The 26,793-nt window shown below is 34.3% G+C and overlaps 2 protein-coding genes across 7 annotated transcripts in view; both read right to left on the minus strand.

Annotated features, from left to right (window-relative positions):
• Nucleotides 1-12,330, minus strand: LOC135842104 (trigger factor-like). The gene is made up of 7 exons (XM_065359461.1): nucleotides 12,020-12,330; nucleotides 11,717-11,824; nucleotides 2,055-2,132; nucleotides 1,132-1,953; nucleotides 1,010-1,042; nucleotides 693-920; nucleotides 1-374 (listed from the first exon to the last, which is right to left on the minus strand). Exons 1-7 carry the CDS (start codon nucleotides 12,077-12,079, stop codon nucleotides 312-314), a joined length of 1,392 nt encoding a protein of 463 aa, XP_065215533.1. The 5' UTR covers nucleotides 12,080-12,330; the 3' UTR covers nucleotides 1-311.
• Nucleotides 12,331-12,467: 137 nt separating this feature from the next.
• The window catches only part of LOC135842102 (uncharacterized), a 186,879-nt gene continuing 172,553 nt past the window's right edge, over nucleotides 12,468-26,793 (minus strand). For 2 of the 6 annotated variants that reach the window (XM_065359454.1, XM_065359457.1), the window contains exons 6-20: nucleotides 25,843-25,949; nucleotides 25,558-25,650; nucleotides 25,411-25,474; nucleotides 19,924-20,000; nucleotides 19,625-19,772; nucleotides 18,873-19,124; nucleotides 18,332-18,616; nucleotides 18,159-18,243; nucleotides 17,938-18,065; nucleotides 14,939-15,068; nucleotides 14,764-14,829; nucleotides 14,586-14,649; nucleotides 13,602-13,817; nucleotides 13,479-13,511; nucleotides 12,468-13,179 (exon numbers count right to left, since the gene is read on the minus strand). In XM_065359454.1, the coding sequence (XP_065215526.1) occupies nucleotides 12,988-13,179; nucleotides 13,479-13,511; nucleotides 13,602-13,817; nucleotides 14,586-14,649; nucleotides 14,764-14,829; nucleotides 14,939-15,068; nucleotides 17,938-18,065; nucleotides 18,159-18,243; nucleotides 18,332-18,616; nucleotides 18,873-19,124; nucleotides 19,625-19,772; nucleotides 19,924-20,000; nucleotides 25,411-25,474; nucleotides 25,558-25,650; nucleotides 25,843-25,949 (1,940 nt within the window). In that variant the 3' untranslated portion in view covers nucleotides 12,468-12,987. The remainder of the gene's footprint in view (nucleotides 13,180-13,478; nucleotides 13,512-13,601; nucleotides 13,818-14,585; nucleotides 14,650-14,763; nucleotides 14,830-14,938; nucleotides 15,069-17,937; nucleotides 18,066-18,158; nucleotides 18,244-18,331; nucleotides 18,617-18,872; nucleotides 19,125-19,624; nucleotides 19,773-19,923; nucleotides 20,001-25,410; nucleotides 25,475-25,557; nucleotides 25,651-25,842; nucleotides 25,950-26,793) is intronic. The other 4 variants (XM_065359455.1, XM_065359456.1, XM_065359459.1 and 1 more) reach the window with 4 other exon arrangements.

The following is a 26,793-nucleotide window of genomic DNA, read 5'->3' on the forward strand; positions in this document are numbered from 1 at the left end:
ACACCATTTCTCCTCTCGCTTTAAAGTTAGGCAAACATGTGTATCTACGTGCATAGATTCAGTATGGGTTGCATAGTTACACATTTGCGAATATATTTGCAAGGAAAAATATCTACAATTAATTGTTAGCGGTCAAGTAGATAGGTAGGTCTAGGTAGGTATTAATTCTTGCAAAATTTGGTTGAATGAAAGATTGATGATGTGGTAGTTGACTGATCGTGAGTAGGTACTGTTCATGATAGCAAAAAATCAGCTTTTCGTCGTTCTCTGAGCGGTAATGGTTCAAACATTAATTTTTTTTTTAAATTTATTTATACGCTCGGTTGTTCATCAGTTGGTGCATCAGGGTTTTCCGATATCGCAGGGATAATCTCCTGAAATCGAAAAATAATTCATAATATAAATCATAGTGATTTTTTGTTAGGTAGGTATGTAAGTATGTAGATGTAGGTAATGTTTTTGGAATTTTTGACAACGCGAAATATTAATTTTTATTTTTTTGGAAAAGATTACATGTTATCGGAATAGCGATTCGAAACGTAATAAAAATATTATGATGCGATCCGGCGAATTTAAGAATACATAAACATCAAAAGTAAGTAGCCAACAATATGTATATCCGAATCGAAAACGCGACGTGACAATTTTTATTTAAAATTATCGAAAATTCAATAATGTTTGCATTAACTCACGTGAAAAGCGATGAATTTAACACAAGAAATCATCAAATCGATGAATTTAGTTCTTTCAGTTTCGTTTTCGTACTGTTCTTGATCGTGGCAATATTTATATACGATGTTGGTTACTGCTGTTTTAATTTCCTGTTCTTTTTTCTCATCTAGCTGGGGATATTGTGCACTTTTTACTTCATTGAGAAAATTTTCCAAATCTGTCGGAGATTCGATTGTGTTGGAAGAGACCTATTAAAAAATGAAATTTAGCAAAATCTGAGAACGTGGTGGATTGATAAGTATTGAAATGATTATAAAATTATGTTCTCATAATTGACCTGAGATTCCAAAAGTGGTTCATTTCTTCGACCCTGGAAAATGTTTTGCGTTGTTTTCAGAAAATTCAACTCGAATAATAGGTGATAATACAATATGTTAGATGAAATTAAGTACTCCTTACCAATCTTTTGAAAGCTTCTTTCCCCAAAAAGTACCCCATTGACAAATAACCATCTCCGTTCTGATACATGCTAGCCACGTTGTAAGCCAAATCTGCCATTTCGACACCCAGCATTACCCCTCTGTACTGACCAATTCCTGGAACAAATAAACTGGCAGCTTTGGCTAAAGGTTTCGCGTACGAATAATATTTCACAAACGTATCCACGTATCCTGCTTTAACTGCTGGTGATTCTTCGATAGGTATTTCTGTGCCTTCTTGAGCTTTTGGTAGATCTTCCAAAGCTTCTTCTGCTGCTTCCAGCGTCTCTACGCCTTCGGATTTTTCTTCTTTCGAACGTTTATTACTCGAGTCTTTGGATTTGTCATCGGTTTCTTCCTTGGAATTATTTTTTTCTTCTGACAAGTCTTCCTTTTCTTCGCTTTTGTCAGTGTCGCTGGCGTCGTGTTCTTCGGCAGCATTATCGTCGTCGTCGTTTTCGGTGTCTTTATTGTGGTTACTTTTACTCTCATCGGAGGTATCCTTTTCGTCGTCGTTATTTTCTTCGCCGTCATCATCTTGATCGCTGTCCCGATTGCGGTGTTTTTTCGGAGGCGATGACTCGTCCGGTGATTGATTTTCAGAAGATGGGGTCGTCGGTTCATCGTCACCGTTGAAAAAAGGAATGCCGGGTATGTATTGGTAAACGTCGGGAATCATCGATAACGTTCCCGATGCCAGGCTTAAAAGCACGTCGTCAATTTTATCGGGATTTATTTCAATTTCACCGTGTATCAAGCTGTCTATTTTTAGAGCTCCTAATGGTTCGAATGAAAGATTTATCTGCAAATTATTTATTGATTTTAGTGATTTTTGGGTAAGAGATTGCTGTGTCTATCTTGTTCGTAGGATAGGTATCTCAAGTACATAAATTTATTACTTACTGGCGGTTGGCTTTTGCTCTTGTGTTTGTGAGATGACTTTTTGTCAGATTTAGTTGGCGAATTGATATTGTATGTTTGCTGTAATTGAAACAATTATTTTAATTGAATAGAAATTCAGTTGAATGAAATGAGAAACTTAATTTAGGCTATTGTAAAAGATGTTTGAAGTAGGTATTTTGGTTATAAGTTGACTGAAAATTTAACTCTCCACAACCCGAATTTCAGCTGTCCAAATTGATTTTTTGCAGATTTTTGAAAATTCAACGATGATGATTTTCGGCAATTTATGCTGTTTTAAAAAAATTCTCAGCTCTGATCTAGTCAGTAAAAATTACGGAAATCTGTCCTTAAACCATAATATTAACTTCCTTGGTTTGCATTTCATCATTTTTGGTCATTCTAGAGCTTCCACCACCATTTTTGATTTCTCCAGAATTTTAAAATTTTTCCAAGAAGGCCCGGAAATTACTTTGGACGATTAAAAAATCGAGCTGCAACTTATCCTAGACCTATTTGACGATTTATTTGCATTTGGTCAGATTTTGCAGGCGGATTAAGTAGAAGGAAAAATTTAGAAAACTCAAACATTTTCTGTTCGTAGAGAAATTTACGTGAATGGCTTTGTCTGGTCTGAAATTGACCTTTCAAATCCGAATTTCACTATTTTGAACTATTCTGAAGCCTCCAGCAGGATTTTCGATTTCTTCAGAAATTACGAAAATTAATTTGGGCTGCAACAAATCGAGTTGCAACTTATTCTGGACTTCTTTAACAAGTTTATCTACATTTGGCTCGAGTGCGTTTTTTTGACCAGAATATTTTTTGTAATAAGTACTTAATCTATTTGAGAAAAATGCAAAACGCTGGTTAAAAAACAACCTCGACTCGAGATACCCGTGTAGAAATCAGGTCAAATGAGGTTAAACACTTCAAACGGTTTGAGAATAAGCCACAATTCAATTTTAGCTGCCCAAGTTAACTTCCAAGCCTTTTGGAGAAATTTAAAAATTCTGGAAAAATCGAAAATAACGTTGGAGAGCCTTTAGAATGACTGGAAATGTTGAAATTCGGTTTGAAAGAGTTGGTTAAGTAATGTATAGTTTCGGGACTAATTTACTGGTTCGAAACGTAATTGAACATTTCTCCAGCATTTTCATGATTGAAGAAGTCAAAATTCACTCATCAATGAAACCGTAATTTTTGACAAAAAAAAATCTGAAATTCAATTTATGTCCTGTTTTTGAGTGGACTGGTTACTGGAGATATTTTTAGGTCGTTTTGGAGACTCCGGTAATCTTACGAAAGTTCCAGTTTCCAGTTTCCTTTAAAATACGATGAGAAAATTGTTTACATGTTTTTTAAAGTCTTTTTTTGAAAAAGGAAAAAATTTTGACTCGAATAAATTTCTCCCACTCTCTCTTCCTTTGAAAACATTTCAAAAATTTCCTTCTAAAACTCTTGCTTTTTTCAAAATTGCAAGAAGACTTGATTTTTTTTCTCAATTGTCAAAAAGTTCTGTTTATTGAAAAGATTGCCTAAAGTCCTACTTTTTGACAAAACTGCAAAAAACCTTCAGTTTTTATTTCCTAAAATTTTGAGAAAGTTCTGTTCTTTTTTTTTTACCAAAATTGCTTAAAAAAGTCTTCTTTTTCTTTTTTTTTAAAACAAAAATTGCTGAAAAGTCTTTTTTTTGACGATGGTTTTAAGTCTTACTGTTTGACCAAATTGTAAGGAAAATTGTGGAGGTGGATAGCAAAACGCAATAACTCCAAAATTACGAAAATTGAGTTTGATATCTATCCTTATGTAAAATTCAACGAGGAATCCATTCCCGGTGTCAGATTTTGTCCATCAGTTGAATATCATAGCGCAATCGAGGAAAACAAGTCTGATTTTAGAGCTAAATGCATTAAAAAATGAGATTTTGTTTGCAAAACGCAATAACTCCACTACTTTTTATACATTTTAGTTGCGCAGATGTGGTAACACTGTTTTTTTTTCATCGGGTGGGTACTGAAAATCGTTGGGTAGGAGTTACTTAAAAAAATGGTGCTTTCGTTGCCACTCTCTGAATGCCATATCACACACAGGAATTGTTTGAATTTCACATTCCAGTTTTTTAATTGTTTTTTATTGAAAATTCTCGATTAAACATAAGATTTTTTCTATAATTTTTCAATTTTTTCAAATAAAAAATACGTTTTCTTGCAGAAAAACACCAAAAAAAAAATTTTGCGTTCAAAACGCAATAACTTTTTTTTCTTTTCCTCACTGTGCTTACCCAGGTGACCGAAATTTTGAAATTGAGTGGAAATTTTATTTGTGGCACCTTCCCCTTTCATTTGACACCAATTTCGGAACTCGACCCCCCACCCTTCCCCTCCTGACAATTTTTCCTAATTTCCCAAAAAAACCAAAAATGGAGTTATTGCGTTTTGCTATCCACCTCCTCAATTATATTTTTTGCCAAAATTGTAATCGATTGCTCTTTCCAAATTTTTTAATCAAATCTCAAATTTTTCTTTCATGTCCTTCTTCAAAAATTTTCTTTATGATCTCTACCATCCCTCTTTTTTCCCTCCTCCATATTAAGTCATTTCAAAAACTGCCTTCTAAAAGTCTTTTTTTGCTTTTTTTTTGCAAAAATTACCATGTTAAAAATTTTGTTTCATGGCAAAATTTGTTTAAAAAAGACCTGATTTTTTGACAAAATTTCAAAAAAATTGTGCTTTTTATTTTCCTGTTAATTTTTTTATTTACTTTTTTCTTTTTTCAAAACTTTCAACTTTTTTTATTTTTTCCCAGTTTTTTTTTTGAAAAATAATAAAAAAAAATTCTGATTTGAATAAATTTTGACTATTTTCTATCTATTTTCTTCCCCTCAAAAACATTTTTTGCTAAAAATATGGTTGTTTTTTTTTTTGCCAAAATTGCCAAAAAGTGTACGGAGAATCGACTAATAACGATAACTCCTGACTCACAACAATATTAAACTTGCCTAACATTCGACAAATCGAAAACAAACTTCAACAAAATAAATAAATATTTATTTTAAACGGTCATTGACCTAATGATCAATAAACCAGACAAAAGAAATTGAGCAAAAAAATGCTCGACGACTTTACTTTACGAGGACAAGAATAATATTAACGCGAATGAACTTATTAACTAATGAAAACAACGAAAAAATAACGATAATTTAACAGCCAACAGTTTACGCGATTTTTCGAAAAAGACAAAATTTCAATTAATACGTAACCAGCGATATTTAGAATTCGCGAAACGAAATTTATTTTTATAAAAACTAAAAAATTATCGAACTATAACGTTACAGTTATCGTTACGAGATCAATTTTGCCAACACCCCACCATAAAAATATTTTCCCTAACACGCGTACCACTTAAATAAACGAAAGACTTGTTGCTTCTTATCATTACCGGTGTTTATAAACACTACGATCAAAAATATTTTTACAGCAAAATTTCACTTAAAATATCCTTAAAAATCGACTCGAACACAATAGTTAAACGCGATATAAAACTTTACATAAACGTTCGAACACCGTACGGGTAGTGGCTTTCGTTAATAAATCAGCCAGTTGATCTATCGATGAAACTTTTTGTAGATAGATCACATTTTTAAGAATCAGATCGCGAATATGGTGATAACTGACATCTATATGTCTGGTACGTTTTGATTCGACCGTATTCGCTACGGCAATCGCTGTGTTAGAATCGCAATACACCGGAACAGTGTCAATACGAACTTCCAATTCAAGAAATAAATTTCGCCATGCCAAGACTTCCTTACCAGACGTACTTAAAGCGACATATTCAGCCTCAAACGACGAAAGACTTACACAATTTTGTTTCTTGACTACCCAGTCAATTACATTGCCATAGTGCAATATGAAAATTCCAGACGTTGACTTCCTATCTAAACAATCACCGGCGAAATCTGAATCTACGTACACTCTTACAGAGTGTTTATCGACGAATTCAGGTATTACTTAGGTAAGTTTCACGTTTAACGTACTACGTAAATACCTTAATATACGCTTGCTGTATTCGAACAGCTCCTTATTTGCCAAGTGCTGGTATCTGCTTAGGAAGTTTACAGCAAAAGCAATATCAGGACGTGTTCCCCTTGCTATGTAACTTAAACTTCCTAAGAGACCACGCACTTTGGTTTCATAACTTTTATCGAGCTTGAGATTAGTTATCTTCAAGTTCGGTTCGATTGGAGTTGAGATACTGTTCGAATTAGACAGCCCGTATTCACTAACTAACTGTTCTATGTAAGAATTCTGATGAATTTCTAACTGATTTTTACTACGACTAATTTCCATGCCGATAAACTTCTTGCATTGTTCCAGGTCTCTGATTCCAAAACGTTCATTCAGACTCTTAACCAACCACTCGAAAAGACGATCATCGCATCCTGTGATAAGAAAATCGTCGACGTAGACCACGAATACACATCGAAGCGGATTCTCAGAATCAAAGTAAACACAAGGATCTACTTTGCTTCTAGAAAAACCCAACGATAACAGGTATGAGTTTAGCTTAGCGTTCCAGGACTTCGGACTTGTTTTGAGACCGTATAAAGATCTCTTTAAAACGTAAACTACTCCTTTCTCTTCGTTAGTCCCTTTTGGTGGATTAAACATGACATTTCGATTAATGTCACCGTTCAAGAACGCTGTGCTAACATCCAATTGGCGTAATTGCCAACGATTTACTACCGCAAGATTTAGCATCGATCGAATGATCGGTTGGTTTGGGGTTGGCGCGTATATTTCATCTAACTCGTAAAAATGACTATCTTTAAAACCACGTAAAACCAATCGCGCTTTATACTTTACCCCACCATTCGAGTTGATTTTTTTCTTCAAAACCCACTTACTGTCTACCTTCGAATAATTTTCTCCTTTTACGCTACTTTCAGATACCGGATACCAAACGTCTTTTACTTTCATCGCCTTTAACTCTTCGTCGATCGCTACCTTCCAGTACTTCGCTTCTGGACCGTTCAGAGCTTGTTTGTACGATAAATCATCGACGCTAGCCAATGCAAAATCAGCAAAATCGTCGGATCGATCGTCGGTAGCTGAAGTATCAATCATACTACGATCAACGTGAATTTCACCGCTACGTTCGGCTTCGCTCAACTCATCTGGGTTTACCCAAGATGAGCACCCAGGAGCTGGCTCCACTGAACTACGTATTTCACTTTGAACCGTAGGTACGATCTCTACGTCGCTAACACTAACTGTTACCGATGTTTTTAACAAATGATCGTTGATGATATCGTGTATCTTACGCGTTTCATCAACTTCTACGCAACTCAAATTTGTGAATTTATTTCGTAAAACATCGTACAATACATAACCTGTCTCTGTAAAACCTAACAACACCATATCGATCGACTTCTCATCGGTTTTCTTTCTCTTTTCAGGCGGTACCAGAACTCGTGCAACGCTTCCAAACAATCTCACTCTCGATAAATCCGGCTTTCTACGATTCCACAGCTCGTACGGTGACAAATCGTTCAAGGCAGAATGCGGTAAACGATTGTACACGTAGTTTGCCGTGTAAGCAGCGTAAAGCCAGAATTTATTCGTTAAACCTCCTTCATACAACAGAGCTCGCATTTTTTCTTGGATGGTTCGAAAGAAACGTTCGACGGTGCCATTATGCTGCTTCTCATACGGCTCACTGTTCTGCATAGATATGCCCTTTTCGTCGACAAACTCTTTAAAGGTACCTCCGATAAACTCACTAGCGTTATCGCACCTGATACGCTTTACTTTCGTATTCCACAACGTTTCACTAATATTGACATATTTTTTTAGGTAGGTACCTACTTCGGCTTTACTTCTCATACCGAATGTTACTCCCCATCTCGTACAGTCATCTACGAAGCCAATCAAATATCGCTCGCCTTCTAGTCCTTCTGTAATAGGACCCATTACGTCAATATGAACAAGATCGAGCGGGTTCGGATACCTATACCTACTTGAATCGTAGGTATGTTTCTTTTGTTTTGCTTTACAGCAAATTTGACACTGATTGAAGGGTGGGCAATCACATCCACGTAACTCAGGAATCTTATCTAGTACCGTCTTGCTCGTATGAGCCAACCTACGATGCCAGATGTCACCTTCACCTTTCAACCTATTTATTTTTCTTTTGTTTTTCAGATTTACATCACTGTCACTACACGTACTGGTATTTCCTATACCTACACTTGAAACGTTCGAAACTACAACACCAGAGTCATTACCTATCGTCGTCGAAGTATTACCTACATTTGTCGAGTCATTATTATCGTTTGTAATCAACGCAGATGAATAATTGGAACAGGAGTACAACATAGGAGGTATATTTATCATAAATTGAATCGTATACAATCCATTATCATTAAGTACTAATTTTGACACTAAATTTCCCGCAGGATCGACCAAACGAGGATCTTCATCGAAGAAGAAACGATAACCATTCGCTACCATTTTCGATACGGACAGAAGACTAAAAGAAAGACTAGGTACGTAATATACCTCGTTCAACCAATAGACGTTTCCGTCATCGGCTAGAACTCTCAATCGACCTACTCCTTCTTTGATCAAAGAGACTTCACAATGAGCGGATTGTAAACTTTCGTTTATTTTCCTCTCATCGTGCAAGACTCCACGATGTTTCAGAAAATGCGACGTCGCACCACTATCGACGACAAACGTGATGAAATCAACGCCGTCGTCGTCGTTTGTCTCGACGTACGCGTTTTCTTCACCGAGATTCAAAGCAGTCGAGTCACCTAAAAAATAGTTCGACCCGATATTTACGTTACGCGAATTTCCGAAATTAGATATCGCGACACTGTCACCGAAATTACTACGACCGACTCTATTTTTTAAAAAATTCTCTACGATATCACTACTACGACAATCTTCAAACGAGAGATTTTTTTCCTTTTTTTCAGGAGACGACGAATACAGACCTAACGCGATCGACGGACGAGGACCTGACGAACCGGACGAACCTGCAGTACCAGACGTACCCGACGTAACACTCGACGAACCGTTACCACCGTTATTACGCGACGAATCACCGTTCTGTGGGCAGTTACGACCGATATGCCCAGTCTGATTGCACCGATAGCAAACGATACTTCCCCGAGGGTTGGTATCGTTTCTATAATTCCCTCCGGCGGATCGACAAGACTTGGCCATATGGCCCCGTTTATGACACTTATAGCAGGTACGATCTTTGGCTTGTACGAAGCCATTATTACCACTACGATCACCGTTACCGTTCGACGAATTACCGGACGAGTTCGAACTACGATTACGCGACTTATTACGATTACGATTACAATTATTTTTATTACCGGATTGATCGGATGCGGCCATCGCTGAACCGGTACTTGTCGAACCCTTCGAAGTCGAGGAGTTCTTCGAGGCATCTTCCAAACTCAAAAGCAACGACGAAATTACTTTTGGATTTGGGTCTCCAGCTGTAACGTGAACTAGTCCTCGAGCAGTCATACGCACTGACTCGTACTTAGGCGAATTGCCTAACTCATTGATCAGATACGTATAGACTTCAGATGAAGTCAATTTCACGTCCAGACTCTCCATATCGTTGACTAGCGTATAAAATGCCTCTAGGAACTCCTTCGGACTCTTGTACATATCAATGACAATCTTCGAAATACGGGTTCGACAGTCGATTATCGCTGCTTGGTTTTCCGCCTGGTACAAGGAGTTGAGCTCCGTCCAGAATACGTACGGATCCTCTGTTTCCTTGACCAACCGAAAAACGTTCTCAGCTACGTGCCTAATTAAAATTTCTAAAGCTTTCGCTTTTTTACGCGGCGATAACGAATTTACTTGGAGAATCGCGGTTTGAAGTCCTTTGGCCGACAAAATAACCTTTATTTTTCTCTTCCAGGAGACGAAACCCGTACCGCGAAAGACCATCGACTCCATTACACGATTATCACCGGCACCGAACATATTTTCACTCGACGAACTACTCGAATCGGATTCTACAGCTACGTCGTCGGACTCGTCGTCGCTACTTTCACTACCTTCGGACTCGTCGTCGGATGGACCAGGAGGTGGAGGAGGTGGAGGACCGGATGATGGATTAGACGGAGGAGGAACGGGATCAACAGGGATCGACGGATCGTTGGAAATATCACCAGAACCCGCGGAACTCGTACCAGCTTCGGTATCACCTGCTGACTCAGATACGTGCTCGACGTTTACTTTACTTTTACCTTTCGACTTCGGTATACTTTGTTCTGGCTTTTCCTTTTCAGAAAAACCACGAAACTCAGCGCTCGATTTACGCTTATCCGAACTACTATCGTCGTCGTCTACGTTGACCGATTTTCCTGACCGCAAATAGGACAGGACTGTCGACATTTACTTCGTCGAACACTACACGAACCAATACGCTGAAGCTACACAAGCCAGAAAATTCCACACAGGACGTCGAATTGCGAAACAGAGCTTTCACGAACCACGCTCTACGCTACCATGTACGGAGAATCGACTAATAACGATAACTCCTGACTCACAACAATATTAAACTTGCCTAACATTCGACAAATCGAAAACAAACTTCAACAAAATAAATAAATATTTATTTTAAACGGTCATTGACCTAACGATCAATAAACCAGACAAAAGAAATTGAGCAAAAAAATGCTCGACGACTTTACTTTACGAGGACAAGAATAATATTAACGCGAATGAACTTATTAACTAATGAAAACAACGAAAAAATAACGATAATTTAACAGCCAACAGTTTACGCGATTTTTCGAAAAAGACAAAATTTCAATTAATACGTAACCAGCGATATTTAGAATTCGCGAAACGAAATTTATTTTTATAAAAACTAAAAAATTATCGAACTATAACGTTACAGTTATCGTTGCGAGATCAATTTTGCCAACAAAAAGTCCTGCTTTTTGCTAAATTTGCTAAAATTTTTGGTTCATTGTAAAAGTTGTTAAAAAAAGGACGAGATTGCAAAAGTTCTACTTTTTCATTTTATTAACTTTCAAATTTTTCAGAATTTTAATTTTTTTCAATTTTGTTTCAATTTTTATTGAAAAATAATAGAAAAATTCTGACTTGGATAAAAATTATGATTATTTCATCTCTCCTCCCCTCCCTCTCAAAAACATTTTTCTTTAAAAATAACTTACCTACTTATTGCTTTTCCCCCCAAAATTGCTAAAAAGTCTCGCTTTGCAATTTTTTCAATCTGATTTCACATTTTCTTGTTTGTATAAGTAGAAAATAAAAAAATTGCTTTGAATAAATTTTGACATCTTTCTCTTCCAAAATTGATGAATTTGGAAAAATTTTCCCACCAATTACTGCGAACGTTTCAAAAATTTGTGTGGAGAGTTCTTACATCAAAGATTACTTCAATGGACCACTTTCTACTCGATTCGAGAGAGGGGGAAACTCTTTTGTGAAGTTTAATTCGAATCTTCTTTCGCTAGTGTTTTTTGTTAGCTTTGTTTTGTTATGAAAATAGGAAATTACTGTGCTCTAATCCTAATTTCGGGTACATAATAACAAGCTATTTCTGTCGCCTTACCTTTTTCAATTTAATACATACGCAACGTGCTTACTTACTTGATTATAGTAGTACCTTCCGTAACTACCTCGTCCAGCAAGATTATTATACGAGTAATATCGATATCTAGGATCGTAAATTATCAACGCTTCGCTTTCATTATTTTCCTGTAAATCGTTTGAAAATCCGATACAGAGAAATCTTGCATCACGAAAATTATAAAATAAATATGTAGATTTGCAAAGAATTGCTCAAAACAAAGTTTGGAAAACTTCAAAGCAACTTTCAAGGCATTAGATATTATGCTACATTTCAATATACTTAAATTCTGATATTCTTCTTATATCAACATATCAACTTACTCGATGAAAAATGAATGCGCAACATAACATAATCGCATTAAAAACCAACATTTTAATCATTCTCAAATCAAAATATTTCTTTTGAGAATACAAAAAAGCGTCACTACAGAACGAACGTCGTTCATCGTTATTTATCGTAGATAGTTACGTGTGCATGTACTTCTCATTACTGAGCGAATTTTCCAACCACATTGACAATTGTTCAAATATTTTCGAAATTATTTCCATTGTAAGAATACGGTATCGAATTAATTTAAAAATGAGCCGATGAAAGCTCGATGAATATTAATTAAAAATCATCTGCGTAGCAATGACATCGTCTCTAGCATTGGAATATAAATCAAAACAAATATACATAGATACCTACACGTGAATCTATCTGCCATCCAAGTCATCGAATGGCCCAGAAACACAACGAACGAAAGTCGAAATTAAAAAACATCTCACATCAACATCGAAAACCAACTTTTATTACACTACTTGACAAATGAAGGGGAAAAAAAACTAAACTTAAAATCGAACTAAAAATGGTCAACATAAATATCCTTACAGCTAAAGGGAGAGGGACAACATCGAAAACCACATTCACGTGGAACTCAAAACAATAATCGTACGAGTATACCTACTTAATAACATGACACGAGCGTCTAAAGTCCATCCTAAGTAAATAAAACTTTGTTCAGTCAAAATTTTCGGCTAGACTTTGAAAAATTCACGTTCATAAACGCGATACAATCTAATACATTTTTTTTCCAATAAATCAGAAACTGGGTAACGTGAATCATTTTTCGGCACAACCGAAAAATGCTTGCCAAGTATTAATTAACGAGTGATTACGATAACAAAATAAATAACGAGTTTATAAATCACTAATCAAATATACCTAATAAAAATGTGCGAGCTACACGAATCGAAAATTAAATAAGAATTTTGATTTGGAAAAATGCTCAGTTTTTTTGTTTTTTTTTTTAGATATTTTCCCAAAATGAAATCGTCGTATCTAATTTATTCTGCAAGTGTCCATTTTGAGGCAGGTCTTCGGATTTATCGAGTTCGTCGTCGTTGGTCGAATGTACGTTTCGATTGTACGTTTTTCCAGCGCTTTTCTTCAGCCCTTCGCGGAATTCTTTCGACATGCTTCTAGCTGTTAGACTGTGAACCTGGCAGAAATATTTGTCGATTAATATAGAGCTGAAATTCGAAGTTTTTTTAAACTTGGATGAAATTTTTAAATAGGGTAGTGAGCTTTTTCTAATTTTTTAATTTTCAAAAATTCGTCAAAAATTCAAAAAATGAATTCTAGGGTCTGAAATTTTGATTACGGAGGTTTTAGAACAAGCTCTTTCGATCTAGCTTGGTTTCGTTGAAATCCAAAATTCATTTTAAAAATTTCTCTGGAAAGTATAGTTTTTTCTCATTGAACAACATTTTTTTTTTTTTTTTAGATTTACCAACTTACCATTTGATTTTTTGTGCTCAGAGGTTTCTTGACCTGAAAATGAACCAGAACAAGAGAATGATTAGAAATTACTATCAAATGATTGCCATTACAGAGTTAATTTATGTAAGAACAGGTACAAACCTCTTGAAATGTGGGTTGAACAGAAAACTGTTTGGCTAATTCTTTGACAGATGGAAGACGTTTTCGAATTTCCACTTCCGGTTGTTTACGATCGGACCAGGATAGAACTCGGACTAGATTCGGTTTCTTAGGTTTATCGTCATGGTTCGATACATTGGTGAACCCATTTTGAGCAACGTTTTCACAACTCGACGTGTGTTTGGAGTTTATACCATTCTGAAAATATGAACAAAGTGTTTTTTAGTTCAATTATTTGAGTATTCTTGAATACGAGGTACCTAACGGACTAATACATAGATAACTGAGTAGATAGGTAGTTGATACCTTATTGGTAATGGTATACTTCGATACGAGGTATTTTAAATGTATGGAATAAAGTAAGATTAGAAAAAAGGCCACGTAACACGTGAGACACATTGCACAACAAACACCCGCACAATTCGAATTTGAAAACAGCATCAGGAGAATTATCATATCAAAATTATCCATTAAATTCAACTGATCAGTCGATAATACCCGAGAACACATTGAAATTTTCAGAAATGCCCGATTCAGACTAACTGTACCTTAATTTATGAAAATAGAATCACGTCGACTTATTGATCTCGAATCGGTGTCGATTATAATTTCATGACTGGATCTTGGAAATGAGATTTGGTGCGGGGGAGTTGCATAACATGTGTTGTAATTTACAAATTTATAAACATTGTGAATTGAGAAGGATTATTTTTAAATTTCAAAAGCAAAATCGAACGAAACGAAGCTGAATTCAAGGTCCACTCATGAATCATTGTGCTCAAGGTATGATTAAAATTTGTAATGCTTTTGTCCTTTTTCTAGAGCTCTGGTGGAAAATGTTTGGAAAAATATTACCTATTTTATATTGATTTCAATCCTGCTACTCGTCTTTGTCCCCTCCTTTTTTTCCAATTTTTTTTTACCAATACTCATTTATTGCATTAGGTATTAATTTAAATTACGTACCTCTTTCTTGGTTTCCTTATTCTTATCAGTAGCAATGGTATTCACATAATAATCACGTTCATACCTGAAACAAAATTAATTCGGAGTGGAAAATTCTCAGCTGACAGAGATTTGAACGTAAAAACTTAAAACCAGATTCCTTCTGAATTATTTTTTAAAATTCTGCAACATTTCTTACTTTTTGATATCAGGACGTATTGATTCTTGTATTTCGCACTCATCACTAGCGGTTTCATTCTGATCACTGAAGAAAAAAAAATGGAAAATTAATCAATTACCTGGCGAAGTTTGGCTATAAAACATTATTATATGTAGGTACGTGTTTTGTTGTAGTAAGTTGTATATTTAATTACCTCATCGAAGAATGGCATCTGGCATATAAATTATCTAGATTCCTTTTCTCAATATTTTCCTTTGAGTAAGGATTATTTGGTAGAGGAGCTGCCCGTTCCCATTTTTGGTGTTCTCTTTCAGCGATGGTGCCTGGAAAATCGATCGTACAATGTCAATAAATGTCTTAGTTCATTTTGAAAATTACATGTGTAATCTTTAAAGATGGTAATTTTATTCGTTTAATGAAACTCACTGTCTTGCGAAAAACAATGTTTTCATTTTTTAAATGCATTTTCCTTTTTTCAAAAGCAATCTGATTGTCATAGGTACTTATTAAATTGAAAATTGAAAAAAATGTGTATCTATTTTGCACCTTCAATCTCAACGTATGCAACTCTTTCAACGTAGGTACCTAATTAGCTGAATCTATACATACCTAAGTATTTCCTTCCAACACACTGATTTTTCATTTTTATTATTTTGTGGGATGCATTAAAAATTTGAATTCTGAATCTTTCTTTTTTCTTGACATGGGGAGGATATTGAAAAATGCCCACAAGAGTGTAGAGTACAAAAGTATAAAAAAGTACCGATTCATCTTCGAAAATTAACACGAACTTGGTTTAAATAATTCAAAAAATTTATTTTTTGCAAATTGGATAGCAACTTTGAATCATGCACATTCATGTGTTTCCCGAATGGAACACTCCAGAATTGTCATATTTTCGATTAACCAATTTCTCGAACCCATTATTCCCAAACTTCATTGTTCTGAATGCACAAACTTGGAGAAAAGTACAGTATTTTGCCAAAATTCAGAACAGACTTTTTTTTTGAAACTTTGCCAAAAAAGTAAAATTTTTTGGTAGGTATAATATTTGAAAAAAAAGGACTTGTTGACAAAGAACCAGTCAACTTGATTATTCTGACCACAAATATTTGGTTTTTCTGGAGAATTTTGATGTTTTTTTTGTAAATTTATTAATTAGACTGATAAAAAAACTCCTGCTACTTTATATTATAGTACTCTAGATCCTTTTTTTTTTTTTTTTTTTTTTTTTGGCAATTTTGTCAAAACAAGATCTAGGGTAGGTACTGTAAAGTTTTCAAACAAAAAAAAACATTTTTTCCACAAAAAAATCACCATTTGTAGTTATGTTAATCGAAATGACCGACTCTTTTCATTAAAATAGCCAAAATTGCAGAAACCTCTTTTTTTGGTCAAAATTCCCAGAAAGATCGTGTTTTTTGCTAAAATTGCAAAATAACAGTTTTTTCAAATATATTTACTTTTTTGTCAAAATAAAAGTGTGAAAAAATTCATGTTTTTTACTAAATCAGAAATCCCAAAAAATCTGTTTCTTTTTCCTAAATTGCAGATATTTTTTTTGGTGAAAATTTTCAGAAAGTTTTGCTTTTTTTATCTCAAAAAATTTGGTGTTTTGTAAAAATTGAAATAAAAACAGTTTTTTTTGAAATCAAAATCACAAAAAATGTTAGATATTTTGCCAAAATAGCAAAAAATCTCACATTTTTGCCAAACTGTAAAAAAGGCTTACTTTTGTCCAAATTATGAACAATTCCTGTTTTTTAAATCAAAATTACCAATCACCATGAGTCTGGATTTTTTTATCCCAAATTCCAAAATGATCTGTTTTTTGTGTCACCATTGGCATAGTTGAATTATTATTTTACACTATGTTTGCCAAAATTGCAAAAAAACAGTTTTTTTTTTTTCAAATACATTTTACTTTTTTGTCAAAAGTGCAAAAATCCTGTTTTTTTCAATAGGTAAAGGTAATATAAATTCCCAAAAAGTTTTGTTTTTTGTCTAAATTGCAAAAAAATAATTATTTTTTTTGGTGAAAATTTTCAGAAAGTTTTGCTTTTTTTATCTGAAACAAATGAATTGTTTTTTTTGTAATAATTTCAAAAAACACAGTTTTAAAAAAATCAAAATTTTGAAAATCTTAATTTTTTTGGTTAAATTGCAAAAAATCCTGCTCTTTTGCAAAATTATTAACTTGGACGACGATTCATTTTTGTACAAATAATTAAAAAATTTAGCTTTTATTTGCCAAAATTACCAACAATAGGTAAGTAAGTCTTGAGGGTTTTTTTCAAAGTCCTTAATCTGTTTTTTTTTTTTTTTTTTTTTTTTTTTTGTCATCATTGGTCTAGGTAAATGATTATTTTTTTGTTTGCCAAAATTGCAACAAAAAAACGCCCCCCCCCAAACACTTACATCTTACTTTTTTGTCAAAAGTGCAAAAATCCTGTTTTGTTTTTCAAATATAAATTCCCAAAAAGTCTTGTTTTTTGACAAAATTGCAGAAACATGATTATTTTTTGTGGTGAAAATTTTCAGAAAGTTTTGATTTTTTTATCTCAAACAAATGTATTGTTTTTTGTAAAAATTAAAACAAAAAGTTAAAAAACAAAAAAATCAAAATTATGAAAATCTTCATTTTTTTGTCAATAAAATCCCCAAAAATCCTGCTCTTTTGCAAAATTATTATATAGAAGACTCATTTTTGTGCAAATAATTTAAAAAATCTTGTTTTTTTTGCCAAAATTACTAACAATAAGTCTTTTGTTTTTTCCAAAGTCCCAAAATAATTGTAATCTGTTTTTTTTTTTTTTTTTTTTTTTTTTTGTCATCATTGGCCTAAGTAGGTATGTGTTTCATTTTTTGTTTGCCAAAATTGCAGAAGTGCAAGAAATTCTCATAAATGTATTTGAAAATCAAGTTTTTGGGGAAAATTGATTCGGGGGGAATAATCGTTTGAGGAATTTCAATTTGGCCTCTGGAAATCAGATTTGAAAATTCAGTAGCTAATCAGTGAAAAAAAAACGTTTGGGAATGGTACCAGAATTACTTGTCAGATGATTTATTCGTAAGTTTGGAATCTAATCCAAGTATTTTTTAGACTTTAAACAAAATTACATCTTTTGTTTGTCTCAAAAAAAAAAAAAAAAAAAAAAAAAAAAAAGCATCCAATCGATGTCGTACACTAACCTGGTTTAGGTGGTTGAGCTAAATCATCGTTAAGACTAGAATTATCATTTTTGGCCGGCAATTCGCAGATACCGTTACTTTTTTCATGATTATTGCTGGTAATTGATGGTGCTTCGTGGTTTAAATTCCTGCGAAAAAACATAAACATTTTCATCATTTGGAATGGCACAAGTAAGTAGGTATTCACAATAATCTACGAAAAGTACAAAATTCAAACCAACTTTATTTTATCTTCATGGAAATCTGGTTCAAGTTCACCATCGTTCAAATATTCGTTCTCAGGTTGCGTTTCCAACGATCCTTCGCCTACAAATTCGTCCAAATTAAACGATATACATTACTTACAAGCGATCATTAACTATGACCTATGGTAAAGGTAAAATATTAATCTTACCCGAATCCTCTTGACCGTGGAAAATGCTTTGATTTTTCGCCTCCCTGATACCAGTCCAGGGTAAACTTTCTTCTTCACTCTGACACGGGCTTAGACTACTGAACGAGTACACATCTGAGATATCTCTCGAGATGGACGTGACTCCGGAACTATCTTGATCATGATCAGCTGCGTAATTTTCCGAATCGTCGTAATGTTTCCCTTTAAGAGACCCAGTATCGAGATTATTTTTGAAATCGTATTTATATATGTAATTCGTTTTCATATTGGAATCGGATTTTTCCGCTATAAAAAGAAAATCCCATTTTGAAAAAATCTGTATCGAATTTTCAGTTTTCTATACCACGTGTATTACGATGAAAACAAAAACCACACAATTCTACCCAATCCAGCACCTCTACCATAAGGACAATTCAACGATTCAAAATGACTAAATGAGTTACCCCTCCGATGATAATAACCCAATCACCTTTAAAGCAATTAAAGCAACAAGCAGTCTACGTTCTAAAAATAATTATCGTAGTACAAACCCTCGACTTACTATTGCAATCAGTCAAGTCTTCTAAAATCGAGTCGGAACATTCGGATAGGTCTGATGTCTCGTCCACATCGACGTCGCCGATCAAAGCTCTATATTTTTCAGACGGATTCGGCACCAGCATCGGGACCGATACTTGGGCGACTGTTTTTATCTTATGCTTTTTTTTCTTTTGAAATAACCAATTATCTTCCCACGAGTCGACATTACTGACCACTTCCATGACGCTATCTTCATCGTAGCTGTCATAACCTACTATACACCATTTGTATAAATTTTCCCATCAAAGCACACGACATGATTTAATTAAATTCGCTTTCAGTCTATCCGCGATTTTTCAATCCCATGAAAATACACAGCTAGTTTAGATAGGTACCTTGAACTTTATTCATTCGTGTACTATTATTATTATACGTATAAGATAAAATAAAACGCATTACACTGACGCTGACCTAGCCCATGCCCACCACGCGATGGTAAAAAATGTATGGCGAAATTCTCCTTCACCATTTCCGTTTTCCCTCTCATATTTACCTACCTATTCGTAGTAGGTACTAGAAATTTATGCCTAGGTGAATTATTTCGCACAATGAAAGAATGATAGCTTATTTAGAATTATTGATGAGATTGATAGACGTAAAAAAAAACCATGCGTGTGATTTGTGATTTATGATTTTCCCCAAACATTCATTAAGAGTATGTAGGTACGAGTATGTCTATGAAGTGAGAATATAAAAACATCAATTTGAAATTACCGTCGACTACGTCTTTGCCGAGTTCGGGGAAATGAACTCGATGACCGGCGTTTAAATTGAAGCTCTGTAAACATTCGACAATCGAGTCATCATTTTCATCATCCGAAGATTGATACCTGGTGGTGATTTCTTCAATGTGTTCTTCAACCTTTAAAAAAAATGCAGAAGTGATGATAGACCGAGTATGTTTAAAACGTCAAATGAATTGTTAATTTGTGTTTTATTTTAAATATGTTTCAAACAATGTGAAGAATATACGAGATTTGTACTTAGATCTTAATTAAAGTAAGGATACCTACTCTTAATGATAAACGCTCCAGAGGACTAGAACTCAAACTGTGATTATTGAATCTGTACTCGAAATCATTGGTTATGTCTGTAAAATGATTAATGGATAATTAGAATTATTTTTGCAAATAAATATAATCGCTTATTAATGAATAGGTACATAGAGTTGAATTTTGATGATTTGGTACGTATTGCGGGAGTATAGATAAAGATAGGTATGTATACTAAATAAGTCTATGTAGGTTCCTAAGTATTTTAGTCTCCTTGACTTCGAATACATTATGTATTGCTAATCATCTTTTCTGGTCACAAGTCGAGTTTTATAAGGATTGGGCGCAATTTCGAGTCAGCAAATCCGAAAAGTAGGCTTGTTACCCGAAAAAAATTCCGACCAGGGCTAAATTATGGTTAAAAATATTCCAAATTTAGCTTGAAGGTTATAGTTATGGTTAAGGTTCGGGTTGCGGCTATTGGTGATCATTTTTTCGGTCAACTGTCAAGGTTATTTTAAGGTTACAGTTTTTGGTGGTAATTTTTCCACTTAAGGTTAAAATTTCAGTTAAAAATTTGAAAATTTCCAAACTTTTCTCTGGGTTTGAAATTTGACAATTTTTTATTAGGTTCTAAAAATGATGTCAATCTCCAAATACGAGTACATTCAACATTACACTTGAAGTTTAAAAATTGAAACACAGGTAAAATTTAAATTCAAAATTTAACAATCTTTTCAAGAAACAATTCTTTTACCTCTATTATCATTATTTATGAAATATCATTCAAGATCGAGCTTAAATAGTTTAATGAGTATGATGCAACCAGCTTCAAAATTTTCAAACTTTCTATTCACTTTTTTCATTTCATCTTTTAATTACTTTTTTTTATTATTTTAAATTACCATTAAATATACAAATTACATTGAAAAAAACCACAGATAAAAAGAAAAAGAAAAATAGCACTTTTCAATTTTTTTTTGATTTCCAATAGGTTTTTTTCTAAAAATGTTTTTGAACACTTTTGTAAAGTTTTTTTCTTTAATTATAAAAAAATTTTGTCATCTTTTACCAACTTTCATTAATGAAAATGTGTTTTTATGCCATTTTTACACATTTTTAATACATTTTCATTCAATTTTCGTCTTGCTGAAATTTGTGATTTTTTCTAACTTTTGAAGATTGATTAATTCTATTACCTAACCGAATGAAATGCTCTTTTACTAGGTATATTCCAAAAAGCAGAAAAATTTGCATGTATAAGAAGATACAAATGTTCTGTCCCAGCACATTCCATTCCATTAACCGAATTATTCTATTATCCGCAATTCTAGTAAGCAGGACTTATTGTACATATGTACTTAGTTAAAAACTGGTTAACAAGCCTGCCGAATATTCATTTTTTTGGCTCGAAATTTTCAAAAAATTGCTTAAAAAATGGTTGAAAAATATAATTAGGCAGCTGCAACTTTCAGAACCATCTTTTCTAGTTACAAGACAAATATCTAAGGATTTGAGTGCGATTTTGAGTCTAAAATTTTCAAAAATTGCTGATCTTGATCTGGTCTGGTCTGGTCTGATCAACCGGTCCAGGTTTTCAGCCTATTGACTTGTAGAACAGGTCTCCCAAGGTCGACTGTATGTTTGTCTGGCATCTTATGGTCATTGACCCGTCTGTCTGACTTCCCAATGTCATCTGGTGTCTTAAGGTTATTGAACCCCTACGGCTGGCTTTCCGAGATCACCTGTCTGTCTGTCTGTCTGTCTATTTGTCTGACCAGATAAGGTCATTCACACCGTTCACACGTCCGTCTGGCTTCTCAACGTCGCACAGTGGGCTGTGAGCACCCTCAAAACGGGCGTAATTCAAAAACTTACAATAAACCCAAAAACAATTGTAAAATGATATCCTCCCTTATGTTTTTGGGGTCGCAGAATACGAATTTGACAATATTTTTTTTGTAGGGGTATGGGGTGTGAGGGGGGGGGGTGAGAGGGTCAAAAATTCAAAATTTGACCATAATGACGTGTGATATGTCGAAATGTATGTTTGTGAGGGTGTAGATTACGAATCTGACAATATTTTTTTCGTAGGGGTGAATGGTGGGGGATGAAAGGGGTGAAAACGGTGAATAATTCAAAATTCGATTATAATGACGTGTGATATGTCGAAATGTATGTTTTCGAGGGTGTAGATCACGAATCTGACAATATTTTTTCCGTAGGGGTGAATGGTGGGGGATGAAGTGGGTGAAAAATTCAAAATTTGACCATAATAATGTGTGATATGTCGAAATGTATGTTTTTGAGGGTGTAGATGACGAATTTGACAATATTTTTTTCGTAGGGGTGAATGGTGGGGAATGAAGGGGGGTGAAAACAGCGAAAAATTCAAAATTTGACTATAATGACGTGTGATATGTCAAAATGTACGTTTTCGAGGGTGTAGGAGGGGTGAAGGGTGGGGTATGAAGAATTTTCTGTTGGGGAGCCGTCAAAGTCCCAGTAAGACAAAAATTTGTAACTTTTTGACAAAATTCACTATGATTATTCACTACAATCAACTGTGGGGGTCGTTGGGTCACTTTCGGTCAAAAATGGCAATTGACATCTTGAAATACACTATCTCAAGTATTACCAGCCACTGGAATTTCCTGTATTCCCGTGCATCTACGTGAGAAAATTTGTTGTATTCCAATTTGTGCAGCCGAGTAGGAGAAAAACGGGGTTTTAAGATGAATTTTATCTCTATAATTACTTTATAAAAACTAAAATCCAGTAAATTGATGGAAAGTACTTACTTTCAGTTGAATTATTCATACTTGGTACATTTTGACGTATCACGCATCATTATAATCAAATTTTCAATTTTTCACCGTTTTTACCCCCTTCATCCCTCACCATTCACCCCTACGAAAAAAATATTGTCAGATTCGTAATCTATACTCTCGAAAACATACATTTCGACATATCACACGTCATTATGGTCAATTTTGAATTTTTGACCCCCCTCACCCCCCACCCCATACCCTTATAAAAAAAAATATTGTCAAATTCGTATTCTGCGACCCCAAAAACATAAGGGAGTATATCATTTTACAATTGTTTTTGGGTTTATTGTAAGTTTTTGAATTACGCCCGTTTTGAGGGTGCTCACAGCCCACTGTGCGTCGTCTGGTTGTCCATCTGGCCTCTGAAGGTCATCGACCCGTCTGTCTGGCTTCTCAAGGTCGTCTGGCAGCCTGTGTGGCCCACTGAGGACATTGAACCATCTGTCTTGCTTCTCAATGTTTTCTGGCTGTGTGACTGTCTGTCCTCCTAAGGGCATTGACCCATTTGTCTAGCGTGTCAAGGTTGTCATGGCTTCCTAAGGTCATTGACCTGCCCTTTGGCTTCTCAAGGTCTTCTGGCTGTCCTATATTAAGGTCATTGACCCGTCTGTCTGACAACTAAAGGTTGTTTGTCTGCCTGTCTGTTGTTTTTAAGTCACTGACTCGTCATGTCTACCCTCTCACACTGGTTTGTTTACCTGTCTGACCTCACCTGTCAGGTCACTCAGCAATTTAGTAATTTTTCTCAAATTCTTATAAGTTAGAAATACATACTATCTAAAATTCTACTTCAATGCAAGTGAAAATTTCAAAGATGAGTAATTTTTTTTGAAGTTTTCAATGGTCAGATTAAGTAGGTAGGTATTGTAAAATCAGATAAATGCTCTAAACATTGTAAAATCTAAATTATTGCATTTTTTCAGGTTTTTAAAAGTCTGATATAAATTTGTATTAAAATCTCACAGAATATTATGACATAATAAGTAGAAATGCCAGAAGTTGTAGGTCATCGTGATGAAAATTTTGGTTTTGAAAACTTGGAAAAAAATTTGGTTGACTTTCTGATATTATGCCAGATTTTTAAACACTTTGAAGGAAATCGATCGACTTTTAAAGATAATGACTTTTAATACGAGTAATTTGAAAAAAAAACTATATCGCGATCGTGATATCTCACACTAGATACCTATTCAAAAAACACAGAGCTACGAGATACTGACTTTTGAAGAAAGAAAACCGATCAATCGGTGTGAGGTTGGCTTTTTTGAAAACTTGGAGGAAAAAACTGTTGACTCTCTGACATTAATTATGTAATTAGGTAGGTACCTAAAGGTATGTCAGATTTTTAAAAACTTGATAAAAAAAAAATGTTGTTGATTTTCTGCGATTTTTCAAATTAAACTTTCAAAAATGACTTTCTGATATTTTGTCAGACTTATTTGATTTTCCAAACATTGAGTCAACTTGAGCAAAAAAAAAATACCATATCCACTATTTAAAACTCTCTTTGCCAAGTAGACTTTACATCCATTTTTTGACCTGGTTGACATCTTGCAGTGATATCTTATTTTACAAAAATAATTTTTTCTCCTCTTGAGACTTTTCAGCTACTTAATTCATTCAAGAAGACGATATCCGATCAATCAATGGTACTCGTACAATTCATCATTTTATTTTATCATTTTTTCAATTTAAGCCTAGCTAAGTAAGTTAATCGTATGGTATATCTACTTGATATGAATCATAGCTTCTCCATCCTGTTTGAAAAGATCACAATGTACCTTCACACGACCATAATTACCCATTCACACAACGTAATATCCGCACTAACACCCTTAAATCAACTCGACAACCACACCTCCACACCTGTATTTTTTTTTCAAATCACGAAAACTCGTCATAAAGTATAGGCTATAGGCTCATTGTCAGTAGTATAGGTAGGTACCTACGCAAGTTTTATCAGTATCGCGTAAAAGGATTAATTCGCGATTATACCTACATATCTCCGAACAACAAAATTATAGCCGATTAAAAATACCAAAAATACCTCGACACCTCGTTAATGAAATAGCTTTTATAATATTCAATCAGCGAAAGCATAATATATCATTCATCTGACAGGTAAAATGTTCAGAGCGGCGCTGAGCTTATAGTATGCTTGCGTTTCTCACAAGACCGGAAAGATGTTATTGTCGGTGGAAGAAAGTAAACGTTTGCGGCTGCGTAAAGCTATAACCGGTCATGTTAGGAATGCCAATACATATACCTACAACTAGAAAGCACACACATATGTACGAGTATATTGAAATCAAACGCACTCAAAAAAGAAAAAAAAATCACATGAAAACTGTCATGTTCGTTGTTCACAATTTGAAATGAGGAATCGGGGTCGACTATAGGAAGAATTCTTATACTTACGAGTACCTACTTAATTTTTTTTTGTTTCTAATGGCGACTCGAATATGAAATTAATAATGAAATGTAACCTATATTATACTTAAGAGACGATACCTCCCGCAATACTACAGTTATTCGATTCCTTCAGATACCAAATATAGATAAAACGGATGACACGTATTAATTAATCATGCAAAACGGTAACGTACGAGTAGGTAGGTATCGATTCGAGATTTACAAATCGATCAAAAGTGAATACAAACAGAACAGAGAGACTTACTCAAGTCGATATCGTCATCTGCCAAATGATAAGATTGTTTTCCATTTTGACTTTTTAAAATGATCTGAAATGTGAAACGTTATTGGTGGTTTGAAAGTGCAATTTAATGAGAGCTAGGTAATAGGTATGGGTTTTGCTTTTGCTCACCTTGTTTAATACAGCAGTAGATAAAATATCTTCGTAGCTTTGACCTTCTAATCGCGATTCGATCGATAATGGTCCCGATTCGTTATCGTATTCCTGTAAAATATAAATTAATACGGTTTTATACGTTATTTAAAATAGGTGTACTTTTTTTTGCCCAGTTTGTACAATAGACTTTCGATGTGAAAGTCAAATGCACGTATGAATAACAGATAAGGTGCAGCTCGATTTAAATTAATTCTACGAAAACAATACGAAATACCTTCGATACAATGTAAAAAAACGTACCGGCAAAGAAGGAAGTAAAGGAGCTTTCTCGCAGACTTGGCCGATGATTTTTTTCAACTCGATGTACAAATCAGACGGTTTAGGTGTCTCGTTATTGGGTGATTGACCTGTAAAATTAACACCTTATATTAGACTCATCGTCGACTGGGCTTCTCGAGTAATTATAATATTTTTTCCATCTAGTTTCGACTTATTTCGAGTTATCCATCACGTAGGCAGATAACCTATTTTTTTTGTTAACGAAGAAAGTACTCGTTGACGAATTTTTAATCAGTCGTGAATTTTTAAAATCGAAAATTCAATCTAGAGTGTGAGGTGCAAAGAGAGGTGTCGACCAACCAATGCATTAGCACGATTCTCATTAACTCTATAAGGAGAACTGGTATCGGGAAGGAGATGGAGAAGATGGACACATGCTGCATTCCATGATAATTATCCAACTTATTAATCGTTCCACGTTTATCGTTCATAAGTTTATAAAAACGAGAATCACGACTCGAGTTAATTCCAATTCGCTCATCTGCTTGGGCTTGGGTTTAGTATAATCTTTTAACGTTGAAAAATGCCATTTAAAATAGCATTACGAATAACGGGGGGTAAATTGGTTATAAGCTGGAAAATCACGTTATGTAAATACGATGGATTCGTTTTTTCTCATATTTTTTAAATGAGAGGAATGATTTTTTTTTTGAGAGGAAATTTTTCCTAGCATCGTTTCAAATGCCAAGATTATAGAGAATTTTGAAAAAGTATTTTTTATGATGCCTTAAGTCGGGTATTATTCATTTAGCTTGTGGACAAATCATGGTTGTAAGAATAAGTAAGTATTTGTAATATTTTATAAGTACCTAAAAAATTCTTGTTGCCTAGAGCAAGTAAAAAGAGTACACAAAAGAGTAGAATTTTTCTGAACTATTGATTTGAAAATATTTTTGTATGTAAATGTTACCT

The sequence above is a fragment of the Planococcus citri genome, chromosome 3 (genome assembly GCF_950023065.1).
Source record: "Planococcus citri chromosome 3, ihPlaCitr1.1, whole genome shotgun sequence".
In the NCBI taxonomy this organism is placed as follows: Eukaryota; Metazoa; Arthropoda; class Insecta; order Hemiptera; family Pseudococcidae; genus Planococcus; species Planococcus citri.